The sequence below is a fragment of the Engraulis encrasicolus genome, chromosome 19 (assembly GCF_034702125.1).
Source record: "Engraulis encrasicolus isolate BLACKSEA-1 chromosome 19, IST_EnEncr_1.0, whole genome shotgun sequence".
In the NCBI taxonomy this organism is placed as follows: domain Eukaryota; kingdom Metazoa; phylum Chordata; class Actinopteri; order Clupeiformes; family Engraulidae; genus Engraulis; species Engraulis encrasicolus.
The window spans coordinates 2142418-2164917 of NC_085875.1; the positions used below are offsets into that span (position 1 = coordinate 2142418).

The window sequence follows — 22500 nt, forward strand, 5'->3', positions numbered from 1 at the left end:
CAGAGTGGTGGACAAATATGTTCAAATTGAGACAAAGAAGATGATAAATAAGATAAATAAGACCAGTCAATATTATTATTATTATTATTGTAGCATACCAGTCCCTGGTTGGTGTCACTGAAGCGGGTGAAGAGCTGGTTGTTGGTGTCAAAGAGACTCTTGCAGATTAGTTCAAACCACTCACGACGAGGACCGCCCCAATCCAGAGCTGTGAAGAAACACACACACACACACACGCAGACACACACACACACGCAGGCAGGCAGGCACGCACGCACACACGCACACACGCGCAAGCACACACGCACACACACACACACACACACACACACACACACACATGCGTGCGCGCACGCACACATACACGCACACACGGAGAGAGAGGTAGGTAGACAGACACACAGTCAAACACAGATGCACACGAACACTAACAAACTTATCGCAATCAGTTTTTAATTTTTAATAGCAAATTTGGTGAAAAGGTTTTTAAAAAAGAGTATTAAAAATGTTGACATTTTAAGTTGATGCTGTGTGTTAGCCGTGTTTTTTTCCCTAATAAAAAGTAATGTTGGAAATAAAACATTGCTCTCAGTTGTTTTATACACGATTAAGAGTAGAATGGGAAGTAGAGAGGGGAAAATACAGTATATGTATGTATTAAATATCGCGAGTAATATCGATATCGCGGTTTACCATCATGTTATCGTGTATGGCATATTTTTATAAAATCGTGCAGCCCTAATGAGAATCAACAGGTGCTAAGAGGATAAGAGGAAATGCCAACTCACCTTCCTCATCCTGGAACACCACCTCAAAGTTCTTCGTCCAGTCAGACACTGAGAAGTTCCTGGTGGCCTTCAGAGACTGCCGAGGGAAAGGCAAGACATTCAAAACTTTTTTTCTTTAACCCTATCGCGCCGGACGCATCATATTTGTTTCATCAAATTCCAAGCCCTCTCCTCGCTGACACAAAAAAAATCCATCTCAAAAACATCCTGCATGTCATTTCCAAACGTCCTGCAGTACACGGAAACCGCCACAAGAGAGCAGCGGTCAACAACAAGTTGACCACAGCCCGACGAAAAATGCAAAAATGGAGTAGAAGCGGTTTCCCTGACCGACGCTGAGATATCGTCAAATTGCAAAAGGTTTGTGTACAAATTTCCGAAATATAACTCTACATCCTTTAATTTGAACACTTGCTTCGTGCAATTAATCAAGGAAGAGTTTATATTTTTACACTGTAGGCGTTATTACCCCTAAAGTTTAATTCATTTCCCCTCATTTTACGAATGCCTGCCATTTTGTAAAATACAGACACCATTTTGTTTCCTACTGTACCTGATCAAATTACATACGCGGCTCAGCCCCGCCCCGTATGTATAAAACCCCTGGTCAAGGTATGCATACCTCTCTGTCGCCTATTCCCCTAGGCCCGACGCCCTAGGCCGGACCCCGACTTCCTCCATCGAGATGTGAGAAGTGCCGGGACACGTCTCCTTGGAGAGACGTCTATTTTAGAAATTATTGAAACTGTAAGTTATCGTGGCCAGGTTAACACTACAGTCGATATATTTCTTCCTTCAACCGGTTTTTCGTTTGTATTGCATTTGACTTTTGCGGACACTGCTAGGAGAGCAGTGAGTCAGGACACACGAGGAACTCACGCGCTATAGGATAACTTTTGTACGGACAATTGTTAATCTTTTACTAGTACTGAAATCAAAGGAACCTCCCTGGAGTCGAAAAAGATTCGGTTGAGGCTTGATTGTCTGTTCCCCAAGAGAGTGGACAGCCGGTATAGTTATTACGCGTGGAACGGACCTACGTGCACCCGCCCTTCTCACTGGACCTTCGCAGGACGGCACCGCAAAGACAATCGGACTACACAACGAAATACCACTTTCCTTTTCCCCGTTCAACGAAGCAAGACTTTTTTTTTGGACATATCACAGCCTCGCGCCGGGACCGCGTGGTATCGCTCGGACCCCAGACAGTAGCCTACCCGAGCAGCTTGGAGAACAAAGGAAACTCGCGCGCACAGCGACGCGCACACCCACTTCGCCCGAGAGATCAAAGGAATTATTTCTCTTCCTACCAAGGATAACGCAGTAAGCACGCGAATTTGGGCATAGATATGCAGTTAGGACTGTTACATAGCTTTGAGGAGTTGTGTTTAAATATCCACACTTGTAGAGTGTGATATATTTTATTTTGGGTTATTTTGTTCTATCTGTTCTTTCTTTCCTTTCTCTCTTCCTCCCCTCTCATCACCACAGATAGCCACACGCTATTCTTAGTTTACATTAGTTGCAATATTGCCATAGGCCATACTTGCACCCACATGTAAATTATCCACTCACAGAGATACACGTACCCGTGTTTTAACCCATAGAGTTATCGAATCGAGGACGTAAGCTATTGTCGGAAAAGCGCGCCAAGCGCTCCCTTTTCCCTCCCCCCACACATACTGTAAAGCCTTTAGACAAAGGACAGTATTCTCTGATTAGCTTGAATTCTATCTTGAAGATAAGTTCCCGCTTCATCAGCCGAAAGCTTAACGCCCCTCCTCGTATCTCATATTTCGGTCCTGCGCGCAGCGCTGCGCAGAATCATTTGAGCCATAGTTCATAGAACATAGGCTACATCTCTCTCTCTCTCTCCTCCCACCGCTCGGCACACGCGGTGTCAGATGTGCGCGGCTCCATCGAGCGCGCGCCTCCCTCCTCTCTCTCTCTTTCTCTCTCTCGCATAGCGTACACACACACACACACACACACACACACGCATAACGCATCCTCTCATACCCCGTGTATATATTGTATATTTTACCTAAGTTCTTATGCCCTGCAAGTCACATTGGCTGTATCAGTGTTATGACCGGATGATGCTTTTACAATAAATGTACATTGTGGTGAACTGTGTTTGTCTTATTTGAACAATTTCTACGAAGTCAACCAGAAAAGAATTCACACAAAACCTTCAGATTATTAGTCAATAATGGTCATGATTTTATGAGACGGTCATGAACCGTGTTTTATGCAATCATTAATTAGACAATTGACGATTCCATAAGTACACACCTACACATTATTGATACCCAGCGTGAAGAGTTTAACACACTCTTCATGCATCATTTCTTATACTCCTATTCCTCACATATAGTAATAACACATTACATATTTGGAACTGTATAAGAACTGTATACTTATTAATGTAATTATAATTACATTTACTGTACTTCCCTTACATTTAACGTCGTACCCATTAATTGTAGTTGACCCTACATATTTTGGTGCCCGTGTGTGAGGAAGAATAGTCCCCGTAGCCATAAATGTTAGTTTACCTACATATTTTGCTGCCCCTGCGTGAGGAAGAATATTCCTCACGTCCAATAAATGTAGTTTTACCTACAACACCGTGTTGCAGAGAGATCGTGCTAAAACTGATGAAACAAATAAGCACCATCCGGCGGTGGCAGGAAGTCAGCCATCAATGCATTTCGCCATAGGGGAACTTACAAAGCATACCACGGCGATCGTTTAACAAAACACACAAGTTGTTTTACTTCAAGACAAAGACATTGCCTTAAAGGGCAATTCCGGCCAGTTTGGATTCATATCCCATCTTGGGTGGACCCAGGGAAAAGGATGAAAGGGGAAACCGCGAGAAATTTTCATGCGTGCTGCGCAAAGTTGTTCAATTGCGCTGTTTTCGGTTAAACCCTGGCCCGTCGGGCAGGTATTTGACCTGTTTTAAAGCTCCTAGCGTGCATTAAAACCCTTTTGAACGCTTTGGCCGTGGTGTGTGGGTCCATACAAGTCGATCTAGTGGTTCACAGTTCCATTAGGTAGCACAGATACGATACAACAGGAGTTTTCAGAAGTGGCGCACGTACCTCTTTCAGCTTCCGCCTTCCAACTACGTCCGCAAAATGGTTCGCCAAAGTGATACTTCATAGTAATCCATTTTATTTTTGTCCACCAAAGACGAGCCACAAGAAACATATTCACAGGTTTTCATGTCCTGTGTTGTTATTGTCTCGCAGATTCACTTCTCTGTCACTGAACGCAGTTTAGTGACGTCACGGTGTCACATGACTCCTGGAAGGAACGCACATTCGCTCATCCAGTTATTATACAGAAGCGAGAGAGAGAGGCGCTGTCGTAATATACTGTTTGATATTTTGAGATGGATCCTCCGTTGGGGTGGTTCAATTGAACAGTTTGGTGGCCATGGTTATCTTTTTCGAACCAGAATATGTGTTACAGATAAAGAATTATTCCTTCCAGGAGTCATGTGACACCGTGACGTCACTAAACTGCGTTCAGTGACAGAGAAGTGAATCTGCGAGACAATAACAACACAGGACATGAAAAAGTGTGAATATGTTTCTTGTGGCTCGTCTTTGGTGGACAAAAATAAAATGGATTACTATGAAGTATCACTTAAGCGAACCATTTTGCCGACGTAGTTGGAAGGCGGAAGCTGAGAGAGGTATGTGCGCCACTTTTGAAAACTCCTGTTGTATCGTACCTGTGCTACCTAATGGAACTGTGAACCACTAGATCGACTTGTATGGACCCACACACCACGGCCAAATCGTTCAAAAGGGTTTTAATGCACGCTAGGAGCTTTAAAACAGGTCAAATACCTGCCCGACGGGCCAGGGTTTAACCGAAAACAGCGCAATTGAACAACTTTGTGCAGCACGCATGAAAATTTCTCGCGGTTTCCCCTTTCATCCTTTTCCCTGGGTCCACCCAAGATGGGATATGAATCCAAACTGGCCGGAATTGCCCTTTAAGAAACAGGTTTTACTTGCAATTTTGAAAATGTAATGCAAAATGCTGAAATTATGATCTCGTAAAAAATGCATTGAAGTGAATGGAGGAATGGTCCATTTGTAGTAATGGACCTATATATTCAAATTTCACATCAAAAATGAATAATGATCTATATTACAGTCATAAATAGGTTGTTAAGCATTTGATCAGCTATGTTTTTACATAGATTTTAAAAAATTAACCAACCAGGCTGTGGGAAATGTAAAATATGGTCCTGCTAAAACAAGGATAGGCTTAAAAAAATGGCAGGATCTCACTAAATATTTAAAGATAATCCTCAAATTAACCCTTCAAGACACAGCATTATAAATTAGCTGTTACCAGAATGGCAATTATCAAGTTGTAATGTATTACTAAAGGCCCCATGCATTGTCATAGTAGTGTAGTACTATAGTGGTTCACTTTCAATGTCTATTACAGCGTGCCACAGGAGGTACGGCGTGCATTAAGGGGTTAAATTGTCTGAAAACTTTTTTAAATAAAAAAAAAGTTGTAAATGCATTAAAAGTCATTTTTCAATGGTCATGAAATTGGAATTTTCATTCCCTTTAAAGCCTGATGCATCATATATGATGCATTAAATATCTCAGTGACCTTAACAAAATTTTGAATTTTTTTTTACATTTCTTATAAGGGACCAATATTGAAGCAAATTCCAAAAAATTAGAATTTCTCTCATTGCTTTCATGGTTCAGGTCTCACAGGGTTAAAGATATTTTTTAGGACTTTTATGCCTATATTTGTGATAGGATAGTGAGAGAGGGACAGGAAATTACTGGGGAGAGAGAGAGACAGGGAAGGACTGACAAAATGACCCGGGCTGGAATCGAACCCGGGTCGCCAGCGCAGTAACCCAGTGCCCTGCCTTTAGGCCATGGCAGGGCCAAGACATTCAAATCTTAATGTTCATGACATTCAAATCTTATATATCTGATTGTGCACGAGATCATTGGAGAAGACATCAGTCAGTCAATGTATCATTGTAGAGCTAATGTTACAGGTACCATTATACTACAACAGTCGTAGTACTACAAAACTCACCGACTCGAGGATGGCCTGCCGGGAGATCTTCAAGCAGGTCTTGGTGCGAGGTCGTTTGGAGTGTATGTTCCTCAGTTCCCTCTGGAAGAAGCTCACCTTGTCCTGAAACGTCTCAGAGCCACCTGGGCACATTTAGTGGAGAGAGAGTGATTTGAATTTTTGGGTAAGAACATTTGGCTTGCTGAGAAAGATAGAATATTTATTGTCCTTACATTATATAGCATTTAGCAGACGCTTTTGACCAAAGCAACTTACAAGGACGAAATTCAAGCACTCATTCAAACTCAGTGACCAGAGCGACTTTTCAGTGATTAAACTCAAGCTTATATTATGGCAATGCGCAATGAAGCGGTTCGGCGAAAACCAGTTGGAATGTTCATATCTCCAAATGTCCCAGGCTGTCAAGCCGGAGCCGTTATGCGATTAGCTAAATCAAACATGTCAATGTCACTTCCAGAGCGAATAAAGCGAATTCATGGCGAAACTTCTTCAGCAACCTCAGCTACCTGGGTCGCATAGGTCGCGCTTGGTCTACACACAGTACTATGATGATATCAAGGGAGCGTTGAGGGGCTGATGAGAGGACAAGGGGGCGTTTGTTCAAAAAAGGTTGAGAACCACTGAACTAAATGGATGACCAAAAGGCCAAAAATTGTATAAGAGAGAAAGATATGTCAAAACCCGCCCATCCAATGCAAAGGAGCGTTCTCAAAATTCAGTCTCCTAAGGGGGCGTTGTCCTCCTTCTTCTTCTCTTTTTGTGGTGTTTGCAGAAGAAGTGCGCTACCGCCATCTACAGTGCTAAGGGGACTCCATTTATTCTCAACCTCAAGACTCCGAACGTCTCCTAATCGAAGGTCTCCTAAAGGTGTGTTCACCCGACATCACATGGATACATGGGAAAAAAACACCCCGAAGTATCTCTCCCTCATATACGATTCTCTGACAAGGCTCACTCACCGATGTTCTTGTGCAGGAAGCGTATGAAGGTGGCGGCCATGATGTTCCGGTCCTTACAGCTGAGCTCCACCGGGGGCTGGATCCCGTCATCCACTACCAGAGTCAGGTACTTGTGGACTGGGTCCACACCGTGGTAGGAAAACTAGTGAGAAAATAGATGAACATACGAGATCAGAACAGTTAATATGGATTAACATATGAGATCAGAACAGTTAATATGGATTAACATATGAGATTCAGGTAATTAGGGACCGGGTCCGGACCATGGTAGGTGAACTAGTGATAATAAATGACAAGTACATAAGAACCGGATCAGGAAATGACAAGTACTTATGGACGGGGTCCACACCATGGTAGGAGAACTAGTGATAACATACGAGATACGAGATACAGGTAATTAGGGATTGGGTCCGGACCATGGTAGGAGAACTAGTGATGAGAAATGACATACAAGAAACGAGATACAGGTACTTGTGGACGGGGACCGGGGAACTAGTGATAAAGGTACACTGTGCAGGAAATGGTCAAAAAAGGTACTGCAACTATGCTGCTCATTGAAACTGGGCTGCCTATTGCCAAATTTGATCTTTTTATGAAAGTGGCTATTTCTGGAAATTATGGAATGAACAGAAGTAACTAGATGCAATACCTACTCTGGCCACAATCCTACATACTGCACCTTTAAACTTGATTCCCATTGTTACATCACATTCTTGAATGCGTCTTCAGTGCTTCCTAGACAAGCGCATACTTGAGGTTTGGGTCAGGCCCATAGTAGCTAAACTAATAATAAGGCTGAACATTAGCCAGCAATGCCATCAGTAATGTATCATGAAACAAGATATTCTCTTGGTGGCGAAGTCCATCAGGACTGGACTGGTCATCTGGCATACAGGGCATTTGTCCGGTGGGCTGACAGTCCCCAGGGGCCGATGCTGTTGTTATGTTTTTTTTCCCCCTTAGATACCCGCCCTCAATTTAGATGGGGTGGAGCCATTGGTTTATCTTAAGCCATTTTTAGCCTGGAGACACATATATGCTGCAATCAGGTTCTAGAGATTTGAGTTTTTTAATTAAAAATGTGGGTATGTTAGAGCTGAATGAACACATTCTAATGCACAATGAGGGTCATGGCTTTTAAATGCATTTTATTTCATGTGTTTATGTGCTTCGGAAGTGGAAATATTTTAGGCAGAGGGCACCCTTTCCCAAAAAGGGCTTGGGCTAAAATGGGTTAAACAAGACATTGTATGGAGCAACTACATAATAATATGGTGTATAAAAGCAGAGGGCTTTGTGAGGGACTGGTCTGTGAGGAAATATGCCCAGCCTGATCCCTGAGGCCCATTATTATTATTCTGCTTTTAAGACTGTGGTCCATCACCAAAGACCAGACACTGTAGATGAGGCCAGACAGGGCCACGCTCAGTCAACTGATGAGAACAGATTGACATATGCCAACTAAACAGTCAATATGAACCAAATACAGCTGTCAACACGCGCCAAAAATAGACACGCGCCAACAAAACACTCAACAAGAATCACAAAACAAGATATCAGTAACGTCAAACACACTCTCTTCACATCATACCATGAAACCAAATTGTTTCTTTGTTGCACGGTCTATTTGTTTTATACTTTTTTTCTGGATATGTGTTGACATTTAGCTGAACCTAAAATTCACGAGAGAAACAGCAAAGAAGCAGAGACAACCATATCTTGATGTTTCGGTCGCCCTGTTAGCCAAGAGAGTTTTTGGGTTTGCATAATGCAAAACGTGGCGCTCGCTTCCAAAACATTTCTTGGATGTCCAATGATGTCATAATCAATGTCTTTTTTTATTTTAAATACATTTTTGGGTCTTTTTTTACTTTATTTGATAGGACAGTGTGAGAGGTGGGCAGGAAGCAAATTTGGAGTGAGACAGAGAGGGGTCGGCAAAGGACCCGGGCCGGGACTCGAACCCAGGTCAGCCGCATGGCAGGCGAGTGCCCTACCGGTTGGCCACGGCAAGGCCGTCACATTCAATATCAAGCAGCTCACGAGAGAAACAGCAAAGAAGCAGAGACAACCATATCTTGATGTTTCGGTTGCCCTGTTAGCCAAGAGAGTTTTTGGGTTTGCATAATACAATACGTGGCGCTCGCTTCCAAAACATTTCTTGGATGTCCAATGATGTCACATCCAATATCAAGCAGCTCATGTGTACCCTGCTCCCCCTGCCCTCGCAGGAGAACTTATGCCAAGCAACACGAGCACGCTTTAAAGTGAATAATTAATATTAGGTAGTAAGCCACGATGTTACAGCTTACACTGCCATACAAAGGCAAAATGCAGACACTACACATTTTGCCAAAGTTGAATTTAGCCCAAAAAGGGTCTTCCTGACACCTCCTTTATCTTGTGACAAAGCCTTATGGTCCAATTGGATCCCGTTGTAGAGATATTGCTATATCAAAATTTCAATAACTACAATATCCAGCCTTACACAGTACCAAGGCTCTAAAGGCATTTTTCTCAGTTTCAATGTTGCCGTAGTTACTGCACTTTGTCTTTGAGGGGCAGTGATGGCATGCAACGTGAGCACACAATTAAGTGAATAATTAATACTAAGTAGTAAGCCATGATGTTACAGCTTACAGTGGAGCTGATGTAACATTATAACGGTACTATAAAATGAATATTTAATTAGGCTGATTAAGTTGCAGTGCAGTAGTGAAGTCACCTACCTTGGTTCCTTATAACTGATTAAGTTGGCAGTGTAGTGTAGTGAGGTCACCTACCTTGATTCCTTATATTTAAGACATAACTGATTTAGTGTGTAGTGTAGTGAGGTCACCTACCTTGGTTCCTGGGCAGACTCTGAAGGTGAAGAGACGCCAGGGGATAATCTTCAGATAAAACTCCTTCACTGACAGTTGCTGCAAGCCAAGCAAACAGAAAGGCTTATGAACAACACACCAAGAAGAGCCAAGGACCAAGGACAACCCAGGACGCAGGCGCTGCAGCACCCCTGTAGCAGGAGTTTTTTTAAAATGTTACTATTTTCGGTTAGCATTGAAATATTTAGATTATTTTATCATGCCTAGATGCCCCAGCACTCCCTGTTAAAAAGTACTTCCCACGGCTATGACCAAGGACCATATCTATCTTTTTTGTGTGCGTGTACAGTAGAGATGTGGTGATAAGCTCAAACTGTTATCAGATGTTTTCCTTTAATGATTTAAAAAATCTACTTTTGGTGACATGTAGCAGTAGACCTTCTTGGTAGGTATTATGCACAGGTATTTCGTTTTACAAACATTGGTGTTGTGAGGAGGGACAAACCACGTGAGCTCTTTTTTTGACAGACAGCAGTTTCCAACAACCAGAGGTTGAACAGTGCGCAGCCAGGGTCGTGCAGCCATAGCCTGGCTCTCGCTGACGGTGCGTGTGTGTAGCTCTGGAGCCCCCTGGTGGAGAGCTGTGGAGAGCTACACAAACTTCCGTCTGGAACACTGCTGTTGGCATACCGGTCTCCGGACAGAAAATATCCAGAGCATTTATTGCCTAAGTATCCTACGGTAGCTCGCATTAATGAATCACAGGACAGATTATAGACTAGATTGACTCTTTGGAGTTGAACAGAAAACGTTTTTGGAGGAATTTGTGGGTGGTGAGTAGCAATATGCACCATTTGTTTTGTGACTCGAGAACAGCGTGCTAATTTCACTGCTACCAGACGTAGTTTGTGTACACAAACGCACCGTCTGTGACAACTAGGCTAGCGCAGCCAGGGATTGTTTACAAACGATAAACCCATGTATAGTGTATTCTTATTTACCTTTGGAGATATGCATCAGTAGACCTTCTTGGTAGTTATTATCTTTGTTACAGTGTATGATATTTACCTTTGGCGAGATGTAGCAGTAGACCTTCTTGGGTTATTAATGATTAATTATTATTATTATTTACCTTTGGTGAGCTGTAGCAGTAGACCTTCTTGGTTAAGCACCGTTCACACACATCGCTGCTAGTTACTCGCTCAGCGAATTAAGTCAATAGAATGTCTGTGTTCCAGCGAGACGAGGAAGCGAGTAGGCGAGTAGGGCTACTGTGTGGGCGATGTGGGCGGATCCCGAGTTGAAAATATTTTAACTTCGAGCGAGGCGAGTAAGCGAGTAACCAATTGGAATGCAGAGTTTGGTACTTCTCGCCTGTGCATTGGCAGTTAAAGCCGCGGGAACGTTTAGCGAACGTTCCATGAGAGAGTGGCGAGTAGGCGAGCGAGCGAGAAGCTAGTAACTAGCAGCGTCGTGTGTGAACGTAGCTTTATAATTAATTATTATTATTATTTACCTTTGGTGAGCTGTAGCAGTAGACCTTCTTGCTAGTTATTATCTTTATTATAGTGTATATTATGTACCTTTGGTGAGATGTAGCCGTAGACATTCTTGGTTATTATTATTTTTGTTATAGTGTATGATATTGACCTTTGGGGATATGGAGCAGTAGACCTTCTTGGTAGTTATTCTCTTTATTATAGTGTATGATATTGACCTTTGGGGATATGGAGCAGTAGACCTTCTTAGTTGTTAATATAGTGTATCTTATTAAACGTGATAGTTATTATTTTTGTTATAGTGTAAATTATTTACCTTTGGTGATATTTAGCAGTAGACCTTCTTGGTAGTTATTCTCTTTATTATAGTGTAAATTATTTAGCTTTGGTGAGATGGAGCAGTAGACCTTCTTGGTTGTTATTATTTTTGTTATAGTGTATGATATTGACCTTTGGGGATATGGAGCAGTAGACCTTCTTGCTAGTTATTATCTTTATTATAGTGTATATCATTTACCTTTGGTGAGATGTAGCAGTAGACCTTCTTGGGCTTCTTGAACTTCTCGGGCTGGCCCTCGACGGGCGAGTCGTGCTCGTCCTCTTCCTGGTCCCCCATGGAGGGCCGCCGCTGCGGCGCCAGCAGAGAGGATGCTGGGAACTGGCCGTGCGAGTTGCAGTAGTTGCCGGCCCCGTAGAGGTAGGCCTCGAAGTAGATGCTGATGCCGGGGGTGGACACGTTCTTCTCCACGCAGTTCTTCTCGTTTTCTGTGTGTGAGGGAATTGTGGGATGTGTGGTAGTGTGTGTGTGTGTGTGTGTGTGTGTGTGTGTGGGATGTGTGTGTGTGGTGTGTGGTGGTGTGTGTGTGTGTGTGTGTGAGGCAGGCAGAAAGAAAAGAAAAAAAACATCACTATACTACTGTATATATTCACAATCTTTAGTGACACATACCAGAAACAAATTCAGGAAACTGTATTCGACACACACACACACACACACACACACACACACACACACACACACACACACACACACACACACACACACACACACACACACACACACACACACACACACACACACACACACACACACACACCCCCACACACACACACACACACACACACACACACACACACACACACACACACACACACACACACACACACACACACACACACACACACGCACACAAGCACACACTCACCACTGAGTACGATGATGTCGAACTCCCCGTTGCTGAGGGGCTGGTCCATATAGGAGACCCGGGCCCGGAAGCAGCCCATCCGGGTCAGAGTGAGCCGCAGTAGAACCTGGCACAGCTGCTTATTGGACGAGACCGACTTGTGGTAGTACTCGTCATCGCCATTCTCATCTGTCGTCCCCAACTGGAAATTCACATGCATCAGTCAGTAGGTTAGTTTTCACATTGTGCTCATTGTGTGTGTGTGTGTGTGTGTGTATGTGTGTGTCATCATCATCAGTTGTCCTGTACTGTAAATTCATACATCAGTATGTTAGTGGACAGGAAGTGAATTGGGAGAGAGATGGGGAAAGGTCGGCAAAGGACCCGGGCCGGGAATCGAACCCGGGTCAGCCGCATGGCAGGCGAGTGCCCTACCGGTTGGCCATGGCAGGGCCAGTTTGTTCGTTTTCACTGCACATTAGTGCTGTCACGATACCAATATTTTGCTCCCGGTATAAAAATGTATTTCGGTACTTTTCGGTACCTGGTGAGTTTGCCACATTGTTGCATACCGGTACTTTTCAAACGCAGTATAGTACCGTTTTAAATGTCTTAGTACCGCGGTACTTTTTTTTCACACCTGCTGCCATGCAGGGTACCACCCTGCCACAAGGAGCAACTTGTGGTTAAGTATCTTGCTCAAGGACACACCGATGGGGTCAGGCAGAACGTGCAACCTTCGGCTCGAACCTGCAACCTTCGGGTTTCCGAACGGCTCCTCTACTACTTGAGCCACCACCGCCCACGAACTTAGCAGTCAAGTTGTGAACCTGCTGTTGTCTCACCGGGTGGATGTGAACGCTGTAGTTGGCTAGTTAGTCGCACGGGTGCACGTGATTGGCTAGTTTGCCTCACCGGGTGCACGTGATTGGCTAGTTTGCCTCACCGGGTGCATGTGAACGCTGTAATTGGCTAGTTTGTCTCGCCGGGTGCACGTGATTGGCTAGTTAGTCTCACCGGGTGCATGTGGACGCTGTAATTGGCTAGTTTGTCTCACCGGGTGCACGTGATTGGCTAGTTGTCTCACCGGGTGCATGTGATTGGCTAGTTTGTCTCACCGGGTGCATGTGGACGCTGTAATTGGTTAGTTAGTCTTACCGGGTGCATGTGGACGCTGTAATTGGCTAGTTTGTCTCACCGGGTGCATGCGAACGCTGTAATTGGCTAGTTTGTCTCACCGGGTGCACGTGATTGGCTAGTTGTCTCACCGGGTGCATGTGATTGGCTAGTTTGTCTCACCGGGTGCATGTGAACGCTGTAATTGGCCTCGTCGATGAGGGAGGTGGAGTTGGACGTGGGGTTGCCGTACTCGTCCCGCGGCTCAATCTGCAGCGTGTGCTGCTGCCCGTACGTCAACACCAGCGTGGAGAAGTGGTACACGATCTTGGTCTTGGACGGAACCACGTTTCCTGAGGAGAAGATGAAGAATAGAAGATATAACAACACCAGGGTGGAGAAGTGGTACACTATCTTGGTCTTGGACGGAACCACATTTCCTGAGGAGCAAGAAGAACAAGAATATGGATAAGTGTAATTACACCACTAGCAGTGTGTTTCTGTTTGACTATGTAATGTGTTGGAGAAGTGGTACACGATCTTGGTCTTGGAGGGAACCACGTTTCCTGAGGAGAAGAAGAATATGGATAGGAGGTATTAGTTCGCTCCGAAAAATAAAATAAAGAAAAGTAAGCAGTGTGCGGTGTCTTTTGAATTTTGTTCGTTGATTGACCTTCTCCTGCCTCACACCTGCACCTGCATTACTGAGGGCTTGTGCACAAGGACTCTCTTGAACTTTGATAGGAGGTATTAGTGTGTTTCTGTTTGACTATGTAATGTGTTGGAGAAGTGGTACACGATCTTGGTCTTGGAGGGAACCACGTTTCCTGAGGAGAAGAAGAATATGGATAGGAGGTATTAGTGTGTTTCTGTTTGACTACGTAATGTGTTGAAGAAGTGGTACACTATCTTGGTCTTAGATGGAACTACGTTTCCTGAGGAGAAGAAGAATAGAAGATATGTTTGACTATGTAATGTGTTGAAGAAGTGGTACACTATCTTGGTCTTAGGCGTTTCCTGATGAACAAGAATACATTACATTACATTACATTACACTAAGGACGTTTGTTACAAATAAATTGTTTAAATATTCCTAAATATTGTATAAATAAAATGTTTGACTACGTAATGTGTTGAAGAAGTGGTACACTATCTTGGTCTAGGAGGGGACCACATTTCCTGAGGAGAAGAAGAATATGGATAGGAGGTATTAGTGTGTTTCTGTTTGACTATGTAATGTGTTGAAGAAATGACACTATCTTGGTCTTGGACGGAACCACATTTCCTGAGGAGCAAGAAGAACAAGAATATGGATAGGAGGTATTAGTTCGCTCCGAAAAATAAAGTGTGTTTCTGTTTGACTATGTAATGTGTTGGAGAAGTGGTACACGATCTTGGTCTTAGACGGCACCAAGTTTCCTGAGGGACAAAAATACATTACATTACATTACATTACACTAGGGACGTTTCTTCAAAATAAATTTCTGTTTGACTAGTATGTAATGTGTTGAAGAAGTGGTACACTATCTTGGTCTAGGAGGGGACCACATTTCCCGAGGAGCGAGAGCAGTGGCTAGTACGTTGTCTTATCTATTAGCCAAACTGAAGTTTCACCAGCATTTGGCCAGTTTGGCGGATGTTAATTTTAGAGCTCTGCTCATAGCCAAACCAATAGCAGGAGAGGTGAATAACCAAAGCCCATCAGTCTCACCTGGCTGGAAGATCTTGTAGTAGGGGCTGTAGGCCACGTTGAGGCCCCCCAGCTTGACGGCCACCTCGTAGCGGCCGGCCTTGCGCACCGTGAAGGCAACCTTAACCATGATGAGGAACAAGGAAAAAGGGGAAAAGATTTAGACACTTTTAGACAAAACACTACAGGGAAGGTGGGGGTTTTCTTTAAAGAAAATAAAAACAAATAGGACCAGTGCTGCCACCTTGATAACAAGGATGACATCAGCTTTTATCATTATTATTTGTATTATTATATTATTATATTATTATTGTTATTATTATGATCACCTTGACGACATTGGCCTGGGTGTCCTGCAGCAGTTCCTGTGTGTAATGTAGTGTAGTGTAGTGTAGTGTAATGTAGTGTAGTGTAGTGTAGTGTAGTAATGTAATGTAATGCACCGTAATGTAATGTAATGCACCGTAATGTTATGTTATGTTATGTTATGTTATGTTATGTTATGTTATGTGTATTATTATTGTTGTTATTATTGTGATCACCTTGACGACGTTGGCCTGGGGGTCCTGCAGCACTTCCTGTGTGACGGGGATGTCGAGCGCCAACTCCATGTGGGTGATGTTGACACGCAGCCCCACGGGCCGGTGGGCAGGAAATGGCTGTCCATTCTTATAGAACAGCTGAGGAGAGAGGGGGAGAGGGGAGGGAGGGAGAGAGGGGGAGAGGGGGAGAGGAGAGGGAGGGAGAGAGAGAGAGGGAGAGAGAGAGAGAGGGGGGGAGGGAGGGGGGAAAGGGGGGAGAGAGGGAGAGAGTGGGGGGGGAGGGAGAGGGGGGAGAGAGAGAGGGGGGGGGGGGAGGGAGGAGAGAGAGGGGGGGGGGGGGGGGGGGAGTGGGGGGAGAGAGAGAGAGAGAGAGGGAGAGGGGGAGGGAGGGGAGAGAGAGAGAGAGAGAGAGAGAGCGGGAGAGAGGGAGGGAGGGGAGAGAGAGACAGACAGAGGGAGAAAGGGAAAATGAGGGGGAGAGAGAGAGAGAGAGAGAGAGAGAGAGAGAGAGAGAGAGGGGGGGGGGGGAGAGGGAGAGAGAGAGAGACAGAGAGCGAGGGAGAGAAAGGGAGAGAGGGGGAGANAGGGAGAGAGGAGAGAGAGAGATGGGGGAGAGAGAGGGGGGGAGAGAGAGAGAGAGAGAGGGAGAGGGAGAGCGAGAGAGAGAGGGAGAGAGAGAGAGAGAGAGAGAGAGAGAAAGGGGAGATAGAGAGAGAGAGAGAGAGAGAGAGAGGGGGAGAGAGGGAGGGAGAGAGAGAGAGGGGGGGGGAGAGAGAGAGAGAGAGAGAGAGAGAGAGAGAGGGAGAGAGAGAGGGGGGGAGAGAGAGGGGGGGGGAGAAGAGAGAGAGAGAGAGAGAGAGAGAGAGAGATAGAGAGGAGGGGAGAGAGAGAGAGAGGGAAAGGGGGAGAGAGAGAGAGAGAGAGAGAGAGAGAGAGAGAGAGAGAGAGAGAGAGAGAGAGAGGCAGGCAGAGAGAGAGAGATTTGGGGTCAATTTAATTTTCATTTAGAGAACCTATAATAGACAAACTGTTCCTCAAATCACTCACTGTGATGGAATGACCATCACTAGGGTTGTGGGTGTGTCCTGACTAACATGCCAACGAGCCTGGCTCTTTGGTGTAGCCGTCAGAGCCCCAGTTTACTACCCCAGAAGGTCTGGGTTCGAGTCCCAGCTGGGCAACTCTACTCCCCTTCGCTACACTCACCTAAACCCTAAAGGTCAGCTTTCTTATGCTGCAACAGTAACTTGTAAACCGTGTCTCGAGGGTGGTGGTGATCGTGTGCATGTAGTAGAAACAAACAAAGCGACCGCCTAACCGAGGTCGTTGAAGAAGTTTCGCCATGAATTTCCTGTAATCGGAGTGTGATGTTGACATGCTTGATTTAGCTAATCACATAACTGCTCAGGCTTGTCAGCCTGAGACATTCAAAGAAATAAACATTCCAATTGGTTGTCAGCAAGCCATGTCATAGCTCATTACCATAATACCAGCTGACTTTTAATCGCTGCAATTTGCTCTGGTTGCTCTGGTTACTTCACCCCCGGCAAATTTGCTTTGGCCGCTCCATTCTCTGACCCTCCATGGAGAAATAATGCCTTCCGTCATTCTGCTTGCTGTGATAGCTTTTGGTATACACGCACAGCAAGACGTGCGTCACCTGCACCCTGAAGGTCATGGGGTGAATTCCAATATGTGGACTCCCGTCCTCGGCCTGTGCTTGTGGTCTCGCGTTTCGCTGACGCCCCGCCTCCGTGGAGAAAACAATAACGTTTCCACGCTGTTAGCCTGGCCACAACAAGTTTTGGGGAACTATTCTTCATTCACCATCCCGATTGCAAATGAGGAAATTACATTAGGATTGAGCTTTTGCGAGATATTGACATACAATTCTGTTGTTAGTGACGTCATCATGAGGCCACAAGGAGACCAGTGAGCAGGGGAGGACGGTAGTCTGCATTTTGGAATGAACACATGGTTTATCCTAATTCCTGAAGGTCACAAGTTGTGTTCACCTGCACCCTGAAGGTCATGGTCTGCCCTACTTCCTAAAGGTCACTCACATGCACCCTGAAGGTCATGGTCTGCCCTACTTCCTACTTCCTGAAGGTCACTCACCTGCACCCTGAAGGTCATGGTCTGCTCTACTTCCTGAAGGTCACTCACCTGCACCCTGAAGGTCATGGTCTGTCTAACTTTCTACTTCCTGAAGGTCACTCACATACACCCTGAAGGTCATGGTCTGGCCTACTTCCTGAAGGTCACTCACATACACACTGAAGGTCATGGTCTGCCCTACTTCCTACTTCCTGAAGGTCACTCACCTGCACCCTGAAGGTCATGGTCTGGCCTACTTCCTGAAGGTCACTCACCTGCACCCTGAAGGTCATGGTCTGCCCTACTTCCTGAAGGTCATGTCTACTTCCTGAAGGTGACTCACCTGCACCCTGAAGGTCATGGTCTGCCCTACTTCCTGAAGGTCACTCACCTGTACCCCGACGGTCATAGTCTGCCCTACTTCCTGAAGGTCATGTCTACTTCCTGAAGGTGACTCACCTGCACCCTGAAGGTCATGGTCTGGCCTACTTCCTGCGGCTCCTTCCAGTCCCATGCGACCTTGCAGGAGCGCGGGTCCAGGTAGTTGCCCCGCACGTAGTCATAGATACTGCGGTCGCCACGGCGCCCAGGGTCCTCATTCTGGAGGAAGCTGACCACACGAGCCGCGAGCTCACACAGGAACTTGATGGTGAAGACGAATGCGATGATGGACACAGTTATTCCACCTGGAAGAAGAGAGGAGAAGAGAGGAGAAGAGAAGAGAAGAGAAGAGAAGAGAAGACAATTGAAAAGAAGAGAAGACAAGTGAAGAGAAGAGAAGAGAAGAGAAGAGAAGAGAAGAGAAGAGAAGAGAAGAGAAGAGAAGAGAAGAGAACCAGGGAGAGAGAGAGGGGGAGATGGGGAGGGAATGAAGAGAACGAGGAGAAGAGAAGAGAAGAGAAGAGAAGAGAAGAGAAGAGAAGAGAAGAGAAGAGAAGAGAAGAGAAGAGAACCAGGGAGAGAGAGAGGGGGAGATGGGGAGGGAATGAAGAGAGAGAGAGAGAGAGAGAGAGAGAGAGAGAGAGAGAGAGAGAGAGAGAGAGAGAGAGAGAGAGAGAGAGAGAGAGAGAGAGAGAGAGAGAATATGGGAGAAATGAGGATATATGGAGGAGTGGAGGTGTGGAGAGAGAGAGAGACAGAGAGAGAGAGAGAGAGAGAGAGAGAGAGAGAGAGAGAGAGAGAGAGAGAGAGAGAGAGAGAGAGAGAGAGAGAGAGAGAGAGAGAGAGAGACAGCAAGACAGCATAGAGGAGACATGGTGACATGGAGGGAGGGAGGGAGGGAGTGAAGGAGGGAGAAGTAGGTAGGTAGAGAGATATGCAGAGGTAGAAAGAGAGAGAGAGAGGTAGAGAGAGAGATGGAGAGAGGACGTGTGAGAAAGTAAGACCCAGAGAGAGTATTATCATGACAGGACATCACTGACCGAGATAAAAAATGAAAAACGTTTCCTATGGGGCACCTAAGTCACGCCCTCTACTTCCTGGTTCATGGGGCAGACAGTTGCAAAATATTGAATGGAAGTGAACGAGGCGAGTCGTGGTGGACTTGTGGTGCATAAGTGGAGGTCCAAGGTTTGGATTGTTGTCGAAAAACCCCTCATTTCAAGCCCAGTAATTATTTTTTGACTCCCTCTGCCCCATGAACCAGGAAGTAGAGGGCGTGACTTAGGTGCCCCATTGTGGTCGTGTATGGACTTACCAATCACGTAAAACATGAGGTCTCGAATAAGAAAGCAGAGTGCAACGGTACAGCCAAATATCAGAGCTCCCGCTGCAAGAAAAAACAGTCACAAGTTAACGGCTGGTCTTCAAGAAACTGGCTCACAACTGTAACTTGCGAGAAGAAAAGTTAAAAACGTTCAAAGTTCTTTATTTGCCATTTGGGTGCAAATTAGAAGTCCAGGCACATCTTGTGCAGGCCCTCTGAGTCAATAAATAGACAAAAAATAAGAAAATAAAAATTAAGTTGTTATCTCAATATTGATCACACTGAAACCAGACACGGTGAGAACTGTTTGAGAATTGTGCTGTTATATTCTCTTAATGGCCTGACTGCAGTTATGAAATATTTTAATTATTCCCTGTGGGGCGATTTAAAACATGTGGGTGAATGTTTCTATATACACATAATTACATCTGGATAACATCTTGCAAACCGCAAATGGGACACAGAATACAAAAATACAAGTACCAAATGGCACCCTACACAATAATATATAACTAGCGCTGCGCCAACAACATGCAATAACAGAAACACTTATAATGCACCATACTATTAAAAACTACTCAATGTTCATTAATGCTAGATTAAAAACTCACATATCCGCCATTGCTCTATTCAGCTTGCGCACCCCCTTATGGCAGGCCGCGTACCCCCAGGGGTGCACGCACCACAGTTTGGGAAACCTAGTATAAATAGGGCTGCGTCATATTAACAGCATGCAATAACAGAAACACAAGCTACAGTATAGTGCAGTGGTTCCCAAACTTACGGTTCATAAAGGTTGGAGCAGGCTTCACCCAACTTTTTTTTTTTTCTTATAAGGGTGCTGACCAAAATATTGTAAAACTGAAAAATGAGAAAAGGTCGCACCATGCATAGGTTTCTTTATTACACAGACACGTTTCGGCGTTCCGCCTTCCTCAGTCAGTGTAATAAAGAAACCTATGCATGGTGCGACCTTTTCTCATTTTTCAGTTCCCAAACTTAAACCATGACAAGGCCCGGTAGATTCCACCCAAGGCCCCCTTACATGGGTTGTGCCACACTATTTTTTCCGGGCACCCACTTTCACATCCATAGTCTGTCTGTATGCCGGTGCCCCATTGCGATATGTAAAATAAGGATAATAGTGTTCAGAGTGTTAAATAGTGTTCGACAATGTTCAGAATTGCAATAGATGATTATAATGCTATTCTTAACTAATCTGAACACTGTTTACCTTATTTTTGTTTATTTTGGTGTACATTAAATATTAAAAAATGTTTTGCTCTGCTATACTTTTCCTTCAAACTTGTCCCCCCCCAGCATTCTTTTGTGCACCCCCAGGGGTCACCACCACCCCACATTGAAAACCACTGTTATAGCACACTTACCAAAGGACCACTTCTCTGTGAGGCGCCTGTGTGCGAGGCTGCGTGCCAGCTGGAGCTCGTAGTCCTTGTGGCTGCGCTGCCCCCTGGTGGCCTGGAGTCGCTTGACGCCGCTGGAGAGCTTGATGTAGTCCTCGTAGTAGTAGCCCCACGCAGCCAACGACAGCTGCAGCTGGCTGTCAAACTGGCCAAGCTCATCCAGGCTACTGCAGCCCAGAGACTTTAACCTACAGCACGCACGCACGCACGCACGCACGCACGCACGCACGCACACACACACACACACACACACACACACACACACACACACACACACACACACACACACACACACACACACACACACACACACACACACACACACACACACACACACACCAGACAATAAGACAATAGCCCCATGCAGCCAATGAGAGCTGCAGCTGGCTGTCAAACTGCCCGAGCTCATCCAGGCTACTGCAGCCCAGAGACTTCAACCTACAGCACACCAGAGTATAGATTCTTTGCCCGAGCCCGAGCCCGAAGCGACCCGACCCGACCCGTGGGCCGGTTCGGTCCGGTATTTTCCATCACTATCCTCGGGTCGGATCGGACCGGGCCCCAGGAGTGATCAAGCTTCTTCTTCTTCTTTTTTTTTTAACCATTAGCTTAGGGCCTTAATGGCACGGGCAACATTATGTTGGATAATAATTAGACGAAATATTCTAAACACTATTCTTTGTGTGAAGCCTACAAAGTTGCAGAAGTCAAACTACGATGCAAAAGGCAGCATGCACAGTTTTCTTCCACTAGCAAGCGTAATACTGCTGTGCTGACTTGACTGGCGCGCGCGTGTGTGTGTGTTAAGGCTTGCCGGGCGCCAGGGCGCCTATACATCGACTTTTGCGAATGACAAACTGAGTCTCATATGCATTTGGCCATGATATTTAAAAGAATTTAGTCTGAGATTTCGCTGTGGTGTTGAAAGCCTCCAGGCACTCGCGTGTCTCCCGTGTCAGAACTGTCGATGCTCCTCCTCCACTTGCGTCTGACTTAAAATACCACTGACAATTCTCCGGTTCAAATAAGTTAACCATCAACTGACTAGCGACGCAAAATCTATATTTTGCTATGCCTTTACAATCCAGTATAGTGGTCATCATCAAAATGACCAAGGACAGGTGTATACGACATGAGAAAAGTAAAGAAGTTTGAGATCAGTTTACAGCCTGAAGACGACATTAAACTGACTAGTCAACATGTAATGTCCCGCTTATTGTCGGCCTATTGTTTTTCAAGTCAAGTCAAGTCAAGTAGGTTTTATTGTCAATTTCTTTACATGCACTGGTCATACAAAGAATTTGAAATTACATTTCTTGCTTTCCCATACAGACATAGACTAATCTAGGTAAGGACATAGACAGTATAGACATAGACAGTACTTATACATGGACTTAAGACAGTATGGACATAGACAGTGCTCATACAGACATTTAAAGTGCAAGACTGGACAACAGAAGACTTGTAGAGGACATACATTAAGAGGTATTGTTGTGCTTTTGTGCTTTTCCTAAAAAGTCCTTTATAGCGTTCTGACATGGTAATAGTAGCATTTTGAAGAAAAATAAATATTA

The 22500-nt window shown here is 45.0% G+C and overlaps 1 protein-coding gene across 1 annotated transcript in view; it reads right to left on the reverse strand.

Moving 5' to 3' along the window:
• Positions 1–22500, reverse strand: part of arel1 (apoptosis resistant E3 ubiquitin protein ligase 1) — a 44176-nt gene that overhangs the window by 9865 nt on the left and 11811 nt on the right. Inside the window, exons 4-16 of the mRNA XM_063223957.1 lie at positions 20891–21114; positions 19494–19565; positions 18257–18483; positions 15701–15838; positions 15180–15279; positions 13652–13821; positions 12374–12554; positions 11686–11933; positions 9691–9768; positions 6848–6989; positions 5889–6010; positions 789–864; positions 99–208 (exon numbers count right to left, since the gene is read on the reverse strand). Of these exons, the coding sequence (XP_063080027.1) occupies positions 99–208; positions 789–864; positions 5889–6010; positions 6848–6989; positions 9691–9768; positions 11686–11933; positions 12374–12554; positions 13652–13821; positions 15180–15279; positions 15701–15838; positions 18257–18483; positions 19494–19565; positions 20891–21114 (1888 nt within the window). The remainder of the gene's footprint in view (positions 1–98; positions 209–788; positions 865–5888; positions 6011–6847; positions 6990–9690; positions 9769–11685; positions 11934–12373; positions 12555–13651; positions 13822–15179; positions 15280–15700; positions 15839–18256; positions 18484–19493; positions 19566–20890; positions 21115–22500) is intronic.